Source organism: Centroberyx affinis, unplaced genomic scaffold (genome assembly GCF_046629955.1).
Source record: "Centroberyx affinis isolate AG114_WGS23_722 - 3 ecotype Tasmania unplaced genomic scaffold, CSIRO-AGI_Caff_v1 ptg003909l_1, whole genome shotgun sequence".
Lineage (NCBI taxonomy): Eukaryota > Metazoa > Chordata > Actinopteri > Beryciformes > Berycidae > Centroberyx > Centroberyx affinis.
Window position 1 is genome coordinate 8 of NW_027281743.1, and position 21,481 is coordinate 21,488.

The window sequence follows — 21,481 nt, forward strand, 5'->3', positions numbered from 1 at the left end:
CAGTTAGTGATTTCCTACATTTCCCAGAATGACTTTCAGCAACCCAAAAAAAAAAAGCATAAACTTGTTGCTTTCAATCAAACGTGGGTGTACTCAAAACTCGTCTTATGGCAGCATTGCATTCTGGTCTATTGAAGCTACTGTCAGTGGAGAAATTGGTCTCTCTCCCTCTTCTACGATGGATTTCTCCCTGTATGACTGTTGGACGTCGGTGCAAAGCAGTGAGTCTAGAAAGAAGCCCTCGCTCTTTGATTCTGAGGGACTGACACCAAAACCTGTCTTTTACTGTTGATGTTTTGGATAGCTGAAACATTTGCTGCAATTAAACTTCATTGTAGCTGTATTGGAAATATCTCAACATGATGTCACGTTGTGTACATCTGACCAGTTATCCATGGGAAAAAGAAAAATACACCGAACAACAAAATGGATCCAGGAATGCAAGGTACATGTTACAGTGTTTTCGAGTGGATTCTTCCTCTAAAACAAAGTTCTTGGCTTGCTCTGCATAGCTTCCGCAACATTCTGCTGGTGACTAACCTGATGCCACAGGCCAGCTGGTAGGGGGTGGTGACCCAGGCCTTCCCCTCCACCTTGCGCCCGTCTGGCAGCTCCACAGTGATTGGCTTGCTGTCTGCAGCTCTCCTGGCCAGCAGGGCATCGCTCTCCTTCTTCAGCTGCTCATACAGGCTAAGGCGCTCTGCGATGTACACAGGCGAGGGCTTCGCCTACAGAGGAAAACAGGCAATGAAAGTCCCGATATTGGCTACACATTACTGAACGCTTTTGGGAAAATCCCAGAATTACTGAAGACATGCATGATGTTGTATTACGCTTAATGCCAAATTGCTAAAAATTTAATTTCCCAGGTTTTGTGAAAGGCAGGATAGAGGAAACATTTCTGTTGTTGTGACTGCAGTGGAGAGAAAAATGGATCATTTCTTTAAAACGGACAGTTACAAAGTTACAAATATAACACCACAAAAATTATATCTTAATGTGTCTTCAATTTTTGCTCATGATATGCAATGTGACAAGCACTTTTGCTACATATGACATGGTGATTATAACAGTAGAGAAAATGAAAAATAAATCTATAGATATATCACTTGTCAGTGCTTGATGCAAGGATGTGATCAGGGGCACAAAATAGATGGAAAACAATTTTGCATTAGATATGAATATAAATTATGTGTGTGAAAAATATATGTCTTGAAAAACATTGTGGAAAAATCACAACCGTGTTGGTAATATGGGCGAACAGGGAAAGAGGTGGACTTTAGCTTCTGGTATAATCACCTCTTTCACACCTCCATTTGCCTGTGCCTTATCGTGCTTCTTCTCCTTCTTGTTCTTATCAGCTGGCTTGGCATCAGAGGCTGCCACCTGTAACGAGCAGAAACAGAGAGAGGTGTGTGTGTGTGTGTGTGTGTGTGTGTGTGTCATCAGCCCTACCAGGTTTTATCTGATGTAATTTTGACAGTAGGCTGTAATCACCATTCCCTTCATAGTCATATCATCCAACTATTATTAATCTCTTAACAGTGAACAGACCAGCTCGGTATTCAAACCGTGCACACACACTGACTCTGAGTGGGGCAGCTATTTTTGGAAATGGGGGTATAGTGTCATTTGTGGGCAGAGGCCCGCTGCTATTGGCGGTGCAGCATTACCACTACTACTCTCCCTCATAACACCACCGTTAGCCATAGTTAGAGGCTCATAACGTTTACTAGTCTTATACCTTGTTGTCTAGTCGGTTCTTTGGTCGATGTTCTTCGCTGCTGTTCTTCTCCGGAGCTTTGACGCGGTTTACTGGTTGCTGCCTCTTGCCCTGCGCCTCCTCCAGCTCCAGCTCCGCCTGCAGACCCCGGCGGAGGTGCAGCAGCCGGTATCTGAGCTTCTCATTCTCGGTCCGCAGGCTCTCCAGCTCCGGGGAGACGAGCAGAGCACCGGCGGCCTTTGGACCCCCGTTCAGTCCGTCTCGAAGACTGGTTATTTCCCTGGTGAGGAGCTGAATCTGCTCCTCCTGGGCGGCCAAACGTGCAGCCAGGCACTCCGCCATCTTTAAAAGACCACCAGAGTCAAGCTAGCCAGAATTAAACAACAAAACTTCCGGTCAGTGGTTTTTTTTTAAATTAAAAAAAGGACTTCGGATCAGTATTTAAAAATAAAACCCTCATTGACAATTTAACCCCATAAACAGTAAAACTCCTGGTCAGATATTTCAACATAAAGCCCTTAGGCCTACTGACAAACCAGAGCGTATAAAAATATGACTTCCGGCCATGATTTTATGAAATAAAATAAAAGCCTAATTATTGAACATGTGACACATTTTGAACAATGTACCAAAGTGAAAAGTATGACTATTTGTATCGAGGAGTTTGTAGTAAATAAAAATACATTTGTCTTCCCCCCCCCCAAAAGTCCATCACAGCAAATATTCATAGTTATGCAAGATGAGATATAGGCTGCCAAAATGACTCAAGGAAACTCAATCACAACACATTATAGGCTACTAGATGACTTGGAGAGATGTCTACTACCTTTCAAAAGTCAAGTTTGAGCCATACTGTATATCAGGCTGCAAAATTGAATTATCAATATTTTTTCATCATCAGGAGGCTGTGCATGTTTGGCATCTCAGGAAGAGACAATTTACCAGGTCACTCAAGACACTAAATGCACTAAAGCATGTCAAAGCATGTCAAAATTTGCTAAATTTCTGTCGTTAAGTGGAGTCATAACTTCTGTCTGACAAGATGTGAATCCTCCTAAAATCTGCAGTAACGGGGAACAAACGATAGGAGGCGGTAAAATATTTTGCCGTTGCTTCTAACGTCGACCGATAAGAGTGCAGTGCAGCATGCAGCTTCCTCACTGTGTGGCAGCAATGTAAACAATCATTTTTTATCCCTGTGCTGTGGATTTATTAACCAACAGGTGAGTATTCGGCTATTTACGCATGCATTAGTGAATTATTTTGAAGTAACGTTAACATGGATCAGTCGACCATCGTTTTTTATTGCTGGCTAACGTTAGACTACAGCTACAGTAGTTGCACACAGACATTGCTAACACAGCAACAACTTCCAGGATTGCATACCAGCAGATGATGAGTCGACGTTAGCTACAGTAACCTTAGCCCCTATAACTTACATGACGTGGTCTTTTTGTATGCCAATCTCCATCCAATAATTTGACAGTTTAATGTTGCCTTGCTTATCAGCTCAGGCACATACACGGCAGAGCTCGGTTTCACTTAAGCTCGGATCTAACTGAGCCACCCTTCAGTTCGGCATATAGGATAAACACTAAGCAGCAGTTCATCTCAGTAAAATCTCAACTGTTACAATTGTTTCGCCTCTAACTCCTACGATTGCTTTGTGGATTAAGTCACACGACGTCACAGTAAATCGTTAAGGATTAAGTTACCAATATGTCGAGTTTACCAGAAGAACCTAAAGTTTGGTAAAAAGGTCTTGAGCCATGTTTTACCAGGTAGATATTGATTACCTAAAAACAAGGCCACAGTAAATTGCCAGATTTTTGCGTATTGGGGCTACAGCAACTCAGGCTAGACTGTAAACAAACTGGTGAGAGCTGCACGGACGTGTTTATGCCCTGACTTTGTGCTGTTGGGTAAAACTGCTAAAGGGCAGGGTGGTCTAGAGAGACTGCACTCCAGCTAGAGGATCCAGGTTCAAGTATCTGTTAGTGAGCAGCCGCCCTGCTGAAGTGTCCTTGAGCAAGGCAGTAAATCCCTACAAGCTCCTGGGTTTCTGCTGTTCTGTAGCTGACCCTGACCTCTGACCTCCCGCTGGAGGGGGGCAAGAGAAAACACAGTTTACCTACAGGAATCAATAGCGTATCACAGTATTTGTTATTATTGTTATTACTAAATTATAAAACTGTGAATTGCACTAACGTTACAGCCCAGACAGTCCTGCCTGGGAAATTTGATGCTGTTGTCACCATGGCTTCGACTTCCAGCTTCGCCCCTCCGAAACTGGCTGACTTCATCCTCACAGAGCGGCTGGGCAGTGGGACCTATGCCACAGTCTACAAAGCCTACAGCAAGGCCAGTTTGTTCTCTCTGTATCTGGATAATATTTCTGTTGGGGCCTCAGGTTTGTCTGTGGTGCTCAACAGTGAGTGAGTTTGCAATGACCTTATCTTACTTGATGGTATTTTTTAGCTCCTATGATATTACTATAGGATTATATCTTTTTCATGTGTATTTGTTGTCCATTGTTGACCATTTTTGCAGTCACTACAGACATATGAATAACAGCCAATAGTTCTACAAGCACAGCCTGGTCTTGCAGTTAGAAGTGAAAGCGAATGTTGAAGTGTTGTCCTTGACTGTGTCCTTGCAGGGGGACAGCCGGGAGGCGGTGGCAGTGAAGGTGGTTGCGAAGAAGACTTTAAACAAGGCGTCTATGGAGAACTTGCTCACAGAGATTGAAATCCTCAAGACTGTGCGTCACCCTCACATAGTCCAGCTAAAGGACTTCCAGGTAACCACACCTGTAGCTAATGTGATTAAGAATACAAAAAACACAGGGCATCTGATGTAACTATATCTTGTGCGTCACTGATATTTCTTGATTTAGGGCCATGACACCTGCAGTACGCTCAACAGCAAGCAGGAAAACTGTACTGTCCCAGTAGAGATGATGAGGAGTTGTGTGTCAAGCAAAACTGAAATTGTGGAGAAATGCAACAATCACGTGACGTCCTTGCTTTATATCTTTCATATCATATCTTTGTGCACGTGGTTGAAGTCTTCTCTTCTTCTCTTGTCCTCTCTTTAACCAGTGGGACAATGAGAACATCTATCTGATCCTAGAATGGTGTTCTGGTGGAGATCTCTCCCGCTTCATCCGCAGTCGCAGACTCTTACCTGAGAGGGTGGCCCGGCGCTTTCTGCAGCAGATAGGTGAGTCGTCACCTGACCGAGGTTAAAGTCTGCTGGAGTACCAGATAGGTAGGGGTTATACCACCAGAAACAAATTAAATAGCAACTATACTAAAATGACTTTCAAATACTTTTCTGTGCTTGTCTAAACATTCCTGAAGGAATTGTCTTGTCGTTTTGTGGCAAACCCCACCCATCTGTCTTTCCTAGTTAGTGATCGTTTTTGTTTTCTCCTGTTTTTTTTTACATACATATTTATGTAAACATAAACCATTCAGACATGCGTTGGTAACTGTTGTATAACTGTTCTATAACATCCAAGAGGATGTTCTTTGTACTGAGATTATGAGTACTTCATTAATGCAATAGGTACGAGGCACAGTTGAATATTCACAATATTACAGTAAAGAATTCCCTCTCGGGAACGGTGGCTATAATATAGCACATTGGTGTAAGCTACACCCCTTTCATTTGTCATTTGAATAGTGTTTTTTTTCAGGTGATAGATTAGATAAAACACTGTATATTCAACTTTCTTGGTTACTTTGTGGCAGTGCACAGAGGTTTTTATAGTTAAGTGCAGGACTGGCGGTTGCAGGCAGCTGGTATTGAAAGTAGTCAATGTACAAGGGATGTGCACCTCCAGGACTCACCAACAATTTTCAGAAAATGTCAACAATTTTTTGCTCACTGTGTGACAGTTATTCTTCTTTGCTTAAGGGGTTTTGGCACTAATTTCTGCCATGTGCACCCGTAAATTAGTTGTAGAAACTGGTTGGTTTGGACATTAGGGCAAACAAGGACTCAGGGTTTGAGACCTGGAAGGGGACTCACCCATCCTGAGAGGAACTTATAGTCACGGTTCCTACACAGGTCTGGGAAATGTATGGAAAATAAATTTGATAATTTTTAGTAATTTAACACAGGTTTGTGCTTTGTCCATACTGTAGAACTGCATGTGGCAGGTTGAGTTTGATCATTTCATGGCATCATTATTGTGACTGCTGTCAAAGCTGACTACACTGTGTTTCTCTCTTCTCGCTGTGTGTTTGTGTTTGTACGTGTGTGCACATGTGCGCACAAACAGCCTGTGCCCTCCAGTTTCTTAATGAACGAAACATCTCACACCTGGACCTGAAACCCCAGAATATTCTGCTCAGTGGCTCTGTCCTCAAACTAGCAGGTGAACTCATGCCAGCTCACACACACACTTGCACACCAACACACACACTTGCATGTGCTTGAGATAATCTAAGCAATGTGCCAGATATCAGAACAACTGAATCATCGCCGTGCTGATGTGATGTTATGTTTGCAGGGAAAGAAGCTAGCTTTTTTTGTCCACCGGCCAGAATGGCTTGTTCATCCTAAAATTCACCAGCTGCTTTCACTATTTCACTATTTTTTCCAATAGAATAGATAAACTTACCAGCTACAGCCAAAGTTAACCAGTAGTTAGCTAGTGGCTGGTGTTAATTTCCCACCCAGATTGTCAACTTTGGTTACTGTGTTGTTTTCACTGTATATTAAAGAGTTCTCAAACTGTACTGAGACATATGGCTTCACACATCACTCCATTGTGCACTATTCATTATAAACAGGTCTTGTATAGCTCAGCTGGTAGACCATGGCACTAACACAGCCAGTTTAAGGGGATATATTCCTACTGGGCCTCTCACACTATTATAAATGTTATTTACATTCTAATTTGCTCTTAGATTTTGGGTTTGCCCAGTACATGTCACCGTGGGATGAGCAGTGTGTCCTGAGAGGCTCTCCGCTCTACATGGCTCCTGAGATGGTGTGTCGACGGCAGTATGACTCCAGGGTGGATCTCTGGTCTGTAGGAGTCATTCTCTATGGTAAGATGTGTGTACTTTTTTTGTCCTTCTTCTTTGCTATTAAATAAGTATTTTCACATAGTTAATGACTCCTTGCATGCTTTTGAATGCGGAAGCCCCCTAACCATGAATTGCAGACTGCTGCACTTGGTGGAATGCACTAATTAAAAATCAAGAGCACAGTCAGCACTCATTAAGTTGACACTTACCTAGTTAAAATGATTTGGGTATTAACTGTAATGCTATTTGCATTACATAGTTAGACTAACAAAACATTTTCCCATGCACAGAATCTGATGTAACTATCCCTTGTGCTACTGTATATAGGGTGAGTGCTCATACTTAGCATTACACCTAATCCACACCATCTCACCTAGTAATTTCTAACCTTTCCATTGTATTCAGCAATAAAAGGCTAAAGGGACGGCTGACCTTGCCAGCTTGAAACAGCCTACTCAGCTGTTCAGAAACTGAACTGCACCAGCAATCATAGAACAGCTGGCTCGGAGCATCAACCGATTTGACTCCTTTTTTTGGGGGGTGGGGGGTGGGGGGGGGGGGTGTTAGATCTATGCAATCATAATGTATGTAATGGGAAGAGTTCTTCAACTTGCTTCCTTTAGCGTGTCTGACATTATAACCTGTTCTATCAGCTACCGTCAGTCACCTAAGCAAAACAGAAGGCCACATAATTTGTCTGAATGTATACTCAGAATTTTTTTATTAAATGCCAACATCATGCCATTGGCGAGTTGCATGCAAGAGATATTTTGGGGTAGTTGGATACAGAACATTTTGAAAAAACAAGCATTTGGCATATGCATAGCCTTTAACTGAAAACACTTTACTTAGGTACATAAAGGTCCAGTAACTGATTACTTTTCATTGACAGGTAATCTGTAATTAGTGCAGGTTATCCTTTGAAAGTAATCTACCCAACACTGTTTGTATGCACTGTAGAAGCACTGTTTGGACGAGCACCGTTTGCCTCAAGATCCTATGCTGAACTGGAGGAGAAGATCCGCAGCAACAAACCCATTGAGGTAAGACCTGGGTTCCTCATTAGTGAACGTGCTGGACCGAGACAGTCTGCTGTCCTGCTGCAACATGTGCATAACTCACTGCTTGCACTGATGCTCTAAAACAATGGCATATTGTCCTGTGTAGGTCCTGTAGAGCAAGGTGCTGACACTGCCAGGGTTAGGGGCTCGTTTCCCACTGGGGCAACCCATGCTGAAAATGTATGAGCTCATGTTAAAATGTCATGTCATATTCATGTTCCAATTATATTTGAACATGAAAACAATATTTAAAAAAAATAAATAAATTGAAAATTCATTTATTTCCACTCTATCGAAGTGGTATCGAAAATAGTATCGCATATCGATATTTTCCTGGGTATTGTATCGAAGTTAGAAATTCTAGTATCGTGACAACCCTAGTGTGTGTTAATGTCACTACTCACTACATGAGTTGTCAATATGCTCCTGCGCCAATATTACCAAGAGAAACCACTTCAGACCAATTGCAGCTTTTTCTCACTGTATTTGGGTTTGTTCACAGTGAAACCACTAGGTGGCAAACTCGCACAGTATACCTTAATTCTATAGTTGCCTAACTCTGACTCATGGAAGTGCTCAGCAGAAACAAGCTCCACCTCCAGTGACACCCCCCCCCCAACATTTAAAGATTTCTCATACAAGACTTTCTAATTAATGAATGTGTTTACATGGTCCAAATGAAACCACCACTGATCCCTGGCAATTAAAACAGTCATAGCTGTGCATCTCCACCCTGATTCCCCTGCCGCATACATAAACCACATTTTGATCAGGATTGTGACTGGTGGAGATAATTGTACATCGCTTTGAAAGATGGAGGGTTTTCAGAAAAGCTTGAAAAATTGAATGGGCTGGTGACGACACCAGAGGAGGCATTTAAAGACGTAGTTTCTCATACTGCTGTCATTTAACCCTTCTGTCTTATCACACAGTGCAAAGCAATCACTTTATTACTGGCTTAGTTGTCCTTGCTTTTGACAAGGGGAGAGATGATGTTGATAATTTCACATTTGCGCTACAAAATTTGTGACAGACTGTCCATTACCTAGGGATTTATGTGGAGAGTTTCAAAGGTCGTGTTTTGAGAAAAAGCACTGAAGTCAAACTCAAAGGTCCTTGGCAACAGACTGCCGTCCATTCCCTGATGGATTGAGCGCAGTCTAATAAGGTCGTGTTTTGTGTATCAGCTGCCTCCTGGGGCCAGGGTATCCAGGGACTGCAGGGACCTTCTGTTGCGGCTGCTGGAGAGAAATCCAGATGCCCGGCTCACCTTCGCGCAGTTCTTCTCCCACCCCTTTGTGGATCTGGAGCACATGCCCAGTGCAGAGAGCCTGGGGAAAGCGGTAAGAGAATAAGAAGGAATAGGAAGGTAGAGCTTGCATGTATGTGTGTACTCTAGGTGTCCATGAATAAAGTGTGTGTGTGTGCTTGCAGGTTTGCGTTCATGCCCGGCCCAAATGTGCCTTCGCGCATGAGTGTGCTGCACGCATGCATAAGCGATAGGGAGTCGCAGTGGTTTGCATTCAGTGATGCCAGTTCCTGTTTCCTCTCTCCAGAAAGAGCTGGTCCTGCAGGCTGTTCAGAAGGACCAAGGGGGGCAGAGGTCCGCCGCTCTGTCTCTTTACTGCAGCGCCCTGGAGCACTTTGTCCCCGCTATTCACTGTAAGAGCAACAACCACTCTCATATCCTCTCCTTGGCTAAAGCCCTGCAACAATGCGCTGCCTTTGTTCCACCACAATAAACTGGCAAAGTAAACTCACTGAAGGTAAAAACCACAACATCTCCTCTCTCCGCCCTTCCAGACGAGACAGACCGACTACGCAAAGATGCCCTCAGGCAGAAGGTAGGCCTGAAAACACTCCTGCCATTCACATTTGGATTACTTTCTATTTTCAATTGGTGTTTTTTTTTTTTTTCACTTGGAATGAATTCTCCTCTATGAAAACCATATGGTGTGGATGGAGAGCATATGGCATGGTTGATGTGATAAAGTTGAGTCAATGTGAGAGAACTTCCCACAGGTCAGTCAGTATGTGTCCAGAGCGGAGGAGCTGAAAGCCTTGGTGGCCTCAGACAACAGACTAAGCTTTGAGCAGGCCCGGACCGCCAGGGACGTCCTCCGAGGTAACAAACACTGCTCAGTGCAAAGGGCCACCAGATGTAGGCATTGGCCCTGTCCGGAGGGGAGTAGTGTTACAGGACAACCTGGGTAGTTTAGCTCTTTATAATGCATGTCAGTGATATGAGGAATGATCTGCATTGGATGAATCCAGCACAATGTTATTCCCCTAAATTACTGAGGAACTGTATAATTTTTGGAAATACATCACACACTACTTCTGCCTACAACTACACCACACAACACTGATTAAATGGTCAAAACTTAAGACACAAATCATCATTCTTGTGTGATCCACAAAGCCAGAAATGGGTGGAGATGGGTTAGGGTTGTTTTGGATTTAGTTTTAAATTATGACACAAAGTATTGGGAATTTGCTTCAAATACAGGCTGTCAAACTGTTTTAGACAATACTAAAATTGACAGAAGTGGGAGTTGGCTGGAAAACAGTAGATTATTTTCCCTGTAACTATTACTCCTGTGGGGACGTATGACCTTTTATAATCACAAATTTCATTACTTTGGGCAGAATTACACCTGTGGAAATTACATTATCTCGCCTCATCCTTTAAAACTGATCCCATCCAGACAGACACTAGGCAACTGCTTGATAATTTGTATTCTCTAATCGTAATCTATAATCATGCTTCAATTCCTGTTGACTGGTATGTTGGCAAGAAAAGAAAGTTGCCTGGTTTGTTACAGTTGACGCCTTGTAATTGAGGTTATTGAGAAGCGCACAGGAGATGCTCTGTTCACAGAAGGTCTCAGATCAGACACATTATCCAAATGAAGCCCCAACAGATACCACCCAGTGCATCCATGGATTTAGTGTCTTGCTCAAGGACACTTGAGCAGGGTGTGGGTTTGAACCTGGGTCCTCTGGTTGAAGGATGCACTCTCTAACTGCTAGACACTGCAGCCCTTAAATTAATATTATGGATTATTTAAGAATTAAAGAACCTCAGCCACCTTTCATAGTGATTGCATAGTGATTTCTAGTAGAAACAAATGCATAGATTTCTGGTAGAAGATGAGTTTAGATTGGTGAAGGACTCCAGATAACTCTTCCTTTTTTCCTCCTACTGCAGAAATGTCTCGAGACCAACCACGGCTGCTGGCTGCCCTGGAGCTGGCCTCCACTGCCATAGCTAAGGTTAGATGGGGTTGCTGCTGGGTGCCACTGGAATAGAGATCCACATAGAGGCGGGGCGCAGCGGGGAAAACCAAAAAAAAAAAAAAAAGAAAAACACACCAGCAGGGCACACACTCGTCCCCCACTCCTAGATTCCCATCCAAACCACATATATTCAGTTCGCTGGTGAACCAAAGCTAAAACATCTATTTTGCATTTTTGCTAGTCTGCCACGATGTTAGTCGTGTAGACTTTTACATATTTGGCTGACTCCGCTGTCGACAGACTGTTGGTAAGAATTTAGAAGCTTTGAAATGCTAACAGACTGGCAGCATTGTTAGTGACTTAGCTGAATCCTGCAAGCACCTGGACGTGCTGAGTGGATCTATACTCAGATGTAAATCAATGTTTTTTTCCTAATTTTCCTCCTTCCATTCCAGGAGGAGAGTGGATTAGAAGATCATGATGCACTGGATTTGTACCAACAGTGCTTAGGAGAACTACTGCTTGCACTGGCAGGTAGATAAACTCCTTTTATTATATACAATATACCTTTCTCCCAATATTCTCTTTATGTGCTATTGTTTTTCAGCAACACCCTGCTTCACATTCATACACTTCCACACATTTCACACACTGGGGGTTAAGTGCCTTGCCTCAGCAGTAGTTATTAAGGGAGCAGGAGATTTGAACCAACGGTCTTGGAGTCAGGCTGCTGCTGTAACATTTTGGCTACTGCCACCGCCATAATGTCCCATGAAGCCCCTGTCTCGCCTCTTATAAACACAGGTGTGATTTGCCAAGAGAGGGAGACAGTAATTGAGACTTCTGCATTCAGAGACCATTACATCAGATAGTGGTGTGTGTGTTATTAGAGATAGCGATGGCAATATTATAGTTCCCCCTCCTCTCTCTGTCATTTAGTCTGCCCAGTGTCTCTGTTTTTGAGAGAGACAGAGAGAGAGAGACTTAGAACAAGAGACTTTGAGATAAACCTTTTGAGAGAGATAGACTGAGACTTGGAGAGAGACACTTTCAGCGACAGAAAAAAATAAATTGAGAGAAAGAAAGGCAGAGAGAGAGAGAGAGAGAGACTTGGAAAGAGAGAGAAAAAGAAACTTGGAGATATTTAGAAGCAGAGACTTTGAGATATAGTGAGAGATACTTGGAGACAGAGAGGAAAAAGATTTAGAGAGAGAGAAATAGACTTGCACAGAGATAGAGAGACTTACAACAAGAGAGAAAGACTTGGAGAGACATGGACATAGAGAGACATAGAATAAGTCTTTGAGAGAGAGAAAGAGACTTAGAGGAAAAGAGTGAGGGAGACAAACTTGAGACACAGAGAGAGTGAGAGCAATAGACAGAGACTTGGAGAGAGAGGGGGAGTGACACTTAAAGAGCGATAGAGAGATAGACGTAGAGACAGAGAGAGACTCCCGTAACTCTGCCTGTGGCCTGGCGTCCGTTAGGCCGGGCTCCGTCATGAGCTCATCTGGGAGACCGTCCTAATGGAAGAGGTGGGATAGAGCGATCCAGATGTGGCTTTGAGCCGGGATGAGACTCGGTGCCAGCGCCCTGTGTGTGGTATGAGAGCCCTGCCATCTGGTTCCCATTCAGACAGCACACTTCATTTCTCTGTGTTATTACACACTGGAAACAAATAAAAACGATTATCTCTCTAATAGACGAGAGCTCCAATCACCCACCCCATCCCATCTAGAGTTCGACCGATAAGGGTTTTTCAACACCGAGAGCGGTATTTTTAGACTGAAGGCCTGATAGACGATGTTTTGTGTCGGTATTCAGTATTTGAAATTTGACCATTTTCATGCCAAAAAATTTCAAATATTCAGTGGTTCTTGGCATGATGGTAAAGGCTAGTGCAGCTTTGAATGAATAATTAATTTACAAAAACCCATAATTGAACAATTAAATGAATACATAAAATGTGCAAAGAAAGTGAGATTTCATTGCAGGTTTTTTCAGACTGGAATAAAAGGCCAATATCGGCCTAATATACCAGCAAACTGATATTTTAGTCTAACACTAATCCCATGCCATCCCAAACTCTCCCTACCGGTGTCAGGAGGCCTGATTCAGTGGCACAGCAGACAACATCAGGGGGATTGTGGGAGAAAACATTGGTCCTTTGTTTGGCCAGGGGTCTTTTGTTGCACAGCTTCCCAACATGCCTTGCTACTAGAGAGAGAGCCACCCCCCAACCCCCACCCCTTCTCCCTCGCTCTCCACTCCAGGATGGCTGACTAATTGAGAAAATACTGGCCTACATTAGAGCTATTTCCCACCCTTGAGCCTCCGGTCTACACGCTAGCAAAAAAACAAACCGGTTGTGTAAATGACCTCTCCTTGTGCAAACACGATGATTAGGTAGTGGGGTGATCCATCACTCGTTCTCCACCCCCCCCCCCCCCCCCCACCCCCCCCCCACCCCCACCCCCCACCCCCTCTCTTTTTCTCCCCCAACCTCTCTTCCTCCCCTCATTATTCTCTGTATCTTTTCTCTATCTTGGTGTGCCAGCCGAGCCGCAGGGCCGCAGGAGAGAGCTGCTCCACAGCGAGGTGAGTGGGCGAGGAGGGGCTTCTGGTTGAGTGCTCACTGTAGGAACATATATCTGTCACCTCCACTGAGCCCTTGGGTGCTTGCCTAGCTCTGAGAGCAGAGCACTCACTCCCTCACAACACCCGGGAGCCCCCTTCCAGCAGTCACGTGAATGTTTTCCAGAGTAAAGGCCTAACAACATAATCCATCATCCAGGTTGCCAGGTTTCATGCACATAGATCACCGTCCACTTTATAATTGGATCCTTGAACCCCCTTCCACTAGCTGTGTTCAGGCATAATAGCCATGACCTGCTTAGGAGATTTTAAAGCCATAGTCTGATTGCTGTATGTAACCCCCTGTTGAAAGACCATAGAAGATTTTTTTTCACTCTGAAAAAAGAACTAACATTATGTGACAGCTAAATATGAGTCTTGCATGTTATTTTGTAGCTCTTCATTTGCATTTGTAGCGTTGGTGAACACTGTTGTGAAATGATGTGTTAAAAGAGATGATGTGTTAGATGATGTGTTAAAAAGCTCCAAAAACTCATCTACAAATTTAATGGGCTTTTTAGCCAAAATGCGACACTGCATGCACACTCACACAAGGGTGAAGAGAAAGAACATCTGCGTGTAGTAACCATAGAAGTGGCTGCAACGCACAGCTGTGTAGTCGCTACAAGATGCTGCTATAATGATAGCTAGCTACTAATGTTTACATAGCCATATATAACTATTGAATTGTAATGTACGTACCTGCTAAACCCACTCTTACGACATTTTGCTGTGCCAAGGCTTATTATTTTTGCGGTAACTGCTTAAAAAGCAGTCATAAAGTTCACGGAAATCACAGACTTTTTCTCAATTTTTCTAACTAAGTGGCAACAGAACAAACTCTCATTTCATTGGTGAGGCAACATGGCGTCCACTGATTGGTCTATTGTGTGGTGAAACTCGTGCATGAGACAATCACGAACGCAATCACAGGATTTAGACTGCCCGCTCCTCTGAGCCGCTCCGCTCGCTTGTTGATCACCAGCCGGCTGTCGCATCTCATCTAAAAAGCTCTTAACTCTTCAAGAACATACTTGAATAAGCCTGAAATTTAGATGGTCAAATAAATTGGTTATGGCTGGTTATAACTTTAAGGAATCAAAACACTGACAGAAGACACATTAAAACTATACTCCGAGGAACACATGCAATGGCCTCATACACGTCTGCTATTAATGCTCTAAGCTCTTTTGTTTTTGTGCATTGTTTAGCCAGCAACTGAGCCAACAACAGACAATAGTATTTCACCCAACAAACCCCAAAAGAGGGAGGGAAGGGGGGGCGGTTGAGTGGGCCTCATAGACCTCCCTATTTGAAGTTTTATGGGTGCTTGTCTTAAGTAAATTCAGATGCGGCTGTAATAATCTAACGCTGCGTTGGAGGACAGGAGGGGCGGGGGGGCGGGGGTGGGTCGTAGATCGAAAGCATGTGTGTGAGAACCCGAAAGAGCCGACACATGCTGCCACGACTGGCCTCCATGTGCGTTCATATCTACTGTAGAGCACACTTTAGCCTTCCTCCACCCAGAGCTGTAATTCCCATTCAATAGCCCGGCTTATCATGTACGGGCCACAGCTTTGATCTAGCCGGTAGGTTAATACAGTTTCATTGTGGCTAAACGTAGGCACGATGATTTAATGGTATTACAGGACCTGTATGTGAGGTCCTGTTGTCCTTGTGGCATGCGTGTCAGCGTGTACCATGGCACTCTGCAAGTTGTCGACTTGTCAACCTCGCCCATGTCGATTTCTGCACATTTATTGTACTTGGTGATTAAAGGGATTCTGATTAAAGTGCTGAGGCTGTGTAAGGTTGGAGTCAGGGGTGACTGCTAAAAAACTGTGGTCAGAATTATTAGTTTACCACAACAGATTGATGTTTTCAAGGGGCATTGTGGGAAGTCATCAGCTTTGGTCTCCCGTCATTATCGCCCCTCAGATGTTACAGCAGTAATACCAGAGAGGGCGTTCTTTACTGCGACAAGCGGCAGTGACGCAACTAGGTATGAGGTGCAGCCAAGTACCTTCAGCAGTACCAAAGTACCGATTACCACATTAAAGAACACCCTCAAGGATATTATGACTTTTATACAACAGTTGCTAACACATGTGTACTGTCTGAATGTACTGTCTGAAATGTTTTCTCCAAAGTAGTGTGCATGCATTAGAATAAAAAACAGGAAAAAGCAAGAAGGGTCTCTAACTAGCTCCCGGGTTGCCACAAAATTGACATAGCAACTAATAAATCATGGCAAGTCATGCTTTATGAGAAATACCGGAATAGTTGGAATGTATATCTGACATATCAATCAGATTGCTTAGCTGAAACTGCCTGGGGTATATTCATTTACAATGCATGGGAGTCATGATCTCAATTCAAGAACCTTTATTGGCACAATAAGATCCTTACATTAATACTTTGTCAGTACATATGAACTTGGATTGATACACTAGCAAACACCTGCATAGAAAGTAAATAGTAATGGGAATTAATCTTATTACTCTTACCAGATTAAAAGCCTCATGACCAGAGCTGAATACATCAAAGAGCATATCAAGGTAAGCGTACTTTCCTTCCACTTATTCAACTTTGGGAGTAAATACACTTCTTCAGACCTTCTGGGTAGATTTGCCATTAAGAAAATAGAAGATTTTGTGGATTTCAAGGGTTTGTTCCAAAATGAGGTATCCACAATTTGGGGAAAAAAATGACATCTACTCTTACACAGTGGTGGATAGTGCCAAATTAAAACAAATTATTGTACTTTTTAAATTAATTCTAGTTCACTTTAGTCCACGGTTGACAAAACAACATTTTTGCTGAATGGGTCCTGATGCTGGGTCTGAAGCTCATTATTAGAGATAACAAATAATGAGCTTCAGATAATGACATGTTTACAAAATTGGTGAACAGCATTTTGGAAATGAACTCAACTGCTGCCTGATGTTCATTGCTCAAAATGGTCATCTTTTTGTTTCAATCTTCAGTAGTATTTATACCTATGTGTTTTGTTGTTGTTTGCTCATTTGTTTCGGCTGATTCCTGCTATGTGTTTGTTTGCCAGATGCTGGAGACTCAGAGGGACGTGTCTCTGGACCGAGAGCCTCTTTCAGAGTCTGTCAGAAGCTGTGAGTGTCCCTGCTGTGTTGTTGTAGTAGTGCTAATCATAAACTGTTCCATGAGAGTACTTGTGCATTTTTTTTGAGAGGCTAGCAGCCATGCTGATCAGCGAATATATGAAGGGGGGAGTGGGGGAAGGGGACGTTGTTAAGTGAGAAATTGCCGCCTAAAGTCATAATGAAATTTCCCCTCAGTGAAGGTTTTTCCACTAGTAAAATATGAGCCTTTCTCTTCCCGTGCCGGCCACCCCGCGGGACTGTCTGGCTCTTTGATTTCATTTCAGTGCAGCCCTGGGCCACGCTGTCCTCTGCCCTCTTGTAAAACTTACCTTGTGAAAGTGAGACTTGGTTCTAGCCAAGAGTAACCCTCCTAATACGCAGACACCAAAAAGCACGACAGCACACACACATACACACACACACACACACAGAAATTCTGCTACAGAGACCCCTACACATACATACACACTTAATCCCCTTCTCTCTCACATGCAAACTCACCCACTATAAATATAAAGATCTGTCTAAAATATACATATACAGTATTATTGTTTAATGTATATAATCTGAACAGAATATAAAGAATAAAAAGCAGTTTATTATATATAGGAAGTTACATTTTAATATACATACTAGACCTTCTCTGCCTCTAACCTACATGCCCTAATTCCCAGTATTTGCCGAGCTCAGCTGCTAGATGGATAGCGGATACCTAAAGCCCAGACAATATCCTGTTTTCAGCAAGAAATTCCTGGGGAATTATGGATGAAAAAAAATGCGGAGTCGGGGTTCAGTGACTCTGGTGGAAGCTTAAGTTTCATGAAGAACGTGGCTTCTTCTTCTGCTGCTGTTATTTTAACACAGCCACGCCACAGTCAGCCATGCCACGCTGGCCCCGGTCCAACAGCAGCTGCACTGGAGGGTCGCAGCAACGCCCAAGCCTGTCTGGTGACCTTAAACTACACCAAACGGAGAGGCGAGGTCTAGCTGAGAACATCACACTCCAGCCCTTAGCCAGTTCACGTTTTAGACGTTTAGCTGCTCCTATCCAGAGCAACTTAAAGTGAGTGAGCCATAAGTCCAGTGTCAGGGCACAGTGTTGATAATGGACACATTAGCTGGGTTTACATCCAAGTATTTTTTTTTCTAACTCTAATGTATCGAGTAAGAAAAGCTGAAAATGAACAAAATGAATGAAAGCATGAATTGCAGACAACTAGCTGACACTAAAGAACAGTTACAGATTGCCCATTGCTAATCAATTTTCAAAAGTCTTTAAGTTTTTATTGTGGATGTTTTGTTTTGACAGTCAGGAAGCCTATGTATTTGCTTCAGTGCAGCTGAAATGCACTTAATTCGCATTTTACTTTTGTACAACATTTTAAAGTTTGCGTAAAATTCATTTGACAGTTGGATGGAAACATAACTATAAACTGTTGTGAGGATCGAGCCTGTTGTGATTAAATTATGGGATGGTTTCTCATCCTGGGCAGCAGCGTGAGAGAGCCCATGCCATAATTGAATCACTGTTAAAAAAAAAACAGCCATTGGCGATGTACCTTGCATTTCTGGGTCCATTTTGTTGTTTGGTGGCATATTTTTCTTATTCCTGTGGGTAAGTCGCCAAATGTAGACAGTCTGATGTTATGTCGAGATATTTCGAGCACAGCTACAATGGAGTTTAATTGGAGAAAACGTTTCAGCTCTCGAAAACATCAGCAGCAAATGTCAAGTTTTGATGTCAGTTCCTCTGAATCAAAGAGAAGAGGCAGAGATGCTAATGTCTCCACTGAAATGAAAGTTAAACATGTCAAAAAAACCTCAAATCCTGAAAAATCACATCCCTGGTAATCCTAAAGTCAGTGACATGCAGAGCAGCTTTTTGGGTCACTCTGATGGGGCAATGGTGCCCATGGAGTTGCCTCAGCTTTGTTGCTTTAAAAAAGTGGGGAATTTTCGAATGGAAAATGTGTAGCAACCCTGGAAGACCGCTAGCTAACACACATCAATCATTGCTGTCTTCTCAGCCTGCTGTTTGCAGTGAGCCGGCCGGCCACCGTGGGAACCAGCAGGGACAACCATGGAGCCTCAGACCACCTGTCAGTCTTCAGGTTGGGGTGAAGGACCCAAAGCGAAGTCTGGATCAACAGCTTATCAGCTAACCGGCACTGCATCCCACCTCACCCTGACCAACACCATACACTGTCAGGGTGGGAAAGTACCACCAGTCACCAGCCAAATGTTGGTAAATTTTGGTTGTGGCTGGAAAGTTTGTCTACCTACCAGACGCTTTGACAGGTAGACAACTTGACTCTATTCTGTTCTTAAAAAAAACACAAGTAATCAAAGTAGCACTTGGAATTGCACACTAGTGAATGAGAAAGTTAGTTGCCTGCCCCTTTACACTGTAGTGGTTGCACTGCTCAGCCTCAAAGCCCTCCTCCTGACAAACCATTGATATGGAAAGGCTTGGACAGCTTGTATGATAATGCAGTACTGTCATGGTAAACTAGTTAATCTGGCACTGTAGTGTTTTGTGTTGTTGTAGTACAAGGATGTTCGAAGCTAAACACAACACACCTAAAAGCTGTAAAAATCTGTGACTGGAAACTGAAAATATACTTGAAATCAAATGGGAACTGTGATGTTTAGATTCATCATGACAGTTTTGTACTGTAGTATTATGTATGATATTATCTTGAAGCTTCTCCACACATGCACACACACACACCCACGCACTCTCTCTCCCCCTCTCCCCCTCTCTCCCTCCTCCTCTCTTCCCCATTGCCTTTGCTGTGGGCCAACCACAGGCTCACCATGCTCTCTCCGCTGATGGAGCCCTCTCCACCACTACGAGGGGAAAACTGGAGAGGTGCGGCTTCTGCCTTATTTACACTAGACTTGCATTTTCTTAGGTTTGGCACTGGCCCGAGGTTTGAGGCGTACAGTCAGTAGTGGGAGCCTTCATAAGTAGCCTTCTGTGAAACGGTGAAAGCTCAGCAGTTGGTGGCAGGCCGACAATCCTCGCTGTTGTAGGTCTTCACGGACTTGTTTGGTTTGAGACAGGTAGAATGCATGAATCTCCTACCAGGGAAGCATTCATTACTGTGTGAATATCATTTTAAGGCAACTGCAGAAAGTACTTTAAAATGGAGAAATGTGCGTTGGTTTCCACACTGCTGTGTTGTTGTTTATTCATTTTTATTTTGAATGTTTTGTACAGCTATAAATTTATAATCTATTTATTAAATGGGAAATCCAATGGAAAATAAAATGACAATCTTCAAAGTCTCTGTAGTCTGTAATCTGTTGAGTTTCAGCAGACACTTGCTTAGTCAACGAAAGGCAAACGTTCAACTTTGTCCAGAACGTATGGAAAGATTTATGTGTCGTCGTGGGAGCGCCGCTGCTGGTCCCCTGCCATCGTCATCATCTGGAAGGCTGCTAGGCAGAAACAGCTGGCTCATCTCCACAAGGGAAGGAGAAAGTAAAGCAGGCAGGGGGAACTAAGGATGTTTTATACTCACCGATTCCTATGCAAGTCTGGAAAAGTATGGAAAGTGAATGTGAAGATTTCCAGATCAAAGAAAGTGTGGGAATTGCACAAAGAATCTTGGAAAAGTAGGCTGCCTTGTCTTTTTCTTTATCTCTTATTTATTTTGCTAGCACTTCTCTCATACATGATAGTTCATCTCTTGTCAGGGTATTGTGCCGCCAGTAGAGCAGTAACTGTGTGAAATGCCCTCAAACTTCCCCTGTCCCTTCAAAAGTATTGTTGGTACAGAAGTTGACAACATTTAACAGCATTTGTTGATATGAAGTCTAAGCCCCAGTCATGACCTTTGACCTTTAAAACAAACCAAAAGTAGTTACTGCTGTTTGCCCTTAGGGCAGTATGGCTCTGACTATTACACTCCTTATTACTGGTTGCTCATAATTCTCCTGTTGCACTCTGGATGAGAGCGAAAGTAAAATATTGTTCAGGCCCACCACACATACAGTACAACTACATGCCTTTTATACTTGTAGACCACTTTCATTTCACATTATTGTTGACAGGATGAAGTGTAAATTAATTTTGCTCTGCAGCTATTAGCATGCAACAAATTTATAACTGACCAAAATATTCAAATGCTGTCACAAATTTGAGATGCAGAAGTATAGAATTTCAAAATGGTAAATGTGGAGGAATATAATCTCCCATTAGAAATTAATTGGACTTGAAACCATGTGATCTACAAGACAATGAAATCCTGGAAAAAGTCATCACTGGTTCCCTTAAAGGCAGTGATAGATAAAGGCGGTGGAAGTTGCCTTAGGTAGAAGCCTGTATGTGACTAGAAGGATGCTAGTTCAAATCCCCAAACTATCTGGGCAAAACTGTTCCCCTCAACAACCACTGTTGAAGTGCCCCTGAGCAAAGCATGCAACCCCCAGCTGCTCCGGCTGAGCTGCTCAGTGGCCAACAGTCACCACAAAGGCTGTGGTTGTACTGGGCAGCTCCCAGGTGTGAATGTGTGAAGCTGTATGAATGTGAAGCTGAAAAAGAACATGCCTGCACAGTCAGCTTTCCCTGGATAAATAAAGATTTAAAAAAAAAAAAATTGTGTGTGTGTGTGTGTGTGTGTGTGTGAGGAGGAGGGGTGGGCTCTAATTGGCCAA

General features: G+C 43.2%; 1 protein-coding gene and 1 long non-coding RNA gene across 2 annotated transcripts; one reads left to right on the top strand and one right to left on the bottom strand.

Moving 5' to 3' along the window:
- Window positions 1–612: 612 nt before the first annotated feature.
- Window positions 613–1,997, bottom strand: LOC139663070 (uncharacterized). Its single transcript, XR_011696694.1, has 3 exons — window positions 1,745–1,997; window positions 1,300–1,386; window positions 613–728 (listed from the first exon to the last, which is right to left on the bottom strand). It is a non-coding gene; the product is annotated as an uncharacterized lncRNA (long non-coding RNA).
- An 864-nt stretch (window positions 1,998–2,861) lies between these two features.
- ulk3 (unc-51 like kinase 3) lies at window positions 2,862–20,069 on the top strand. Its single transcript, XM_071541603.1, has 17 exons — window positions 2,862–2,946; window positions 3,939–4,084; window positions 4,383–4,523; window positions 4,825–4,945; window positions 6,012–6,107; window positions 6,643–6,786; window positions 7,726–7,808; window positions 9,014–9,169; window positions 9,383–9,488; window positions 9,630–9,670; window positions 9,849–9,951; window positions 11,038–11,102; window positions 11,522–11,600; window positions 13,624–13,664; window positions 16,211–16,258; window positions 16,765–16,828; window positions 18,847–20,069. The coding sequence occupies exons 2-17, from the start codon at window positions 3,980–3,982 to the stop codon at window positions 18,861–18,863; spliced, it is 1,410 nt and encodes a 469-aa protein (XP_071397704.1). The 5' UTR covers window positions 2,862–2,946; window positions 3,939–3,979; the 3' UTR covers window positions 18,864–20,069.
- The last annotated feature ends 1,412 nt before the right edge of the window (window positions 20,070–21,481 follow it).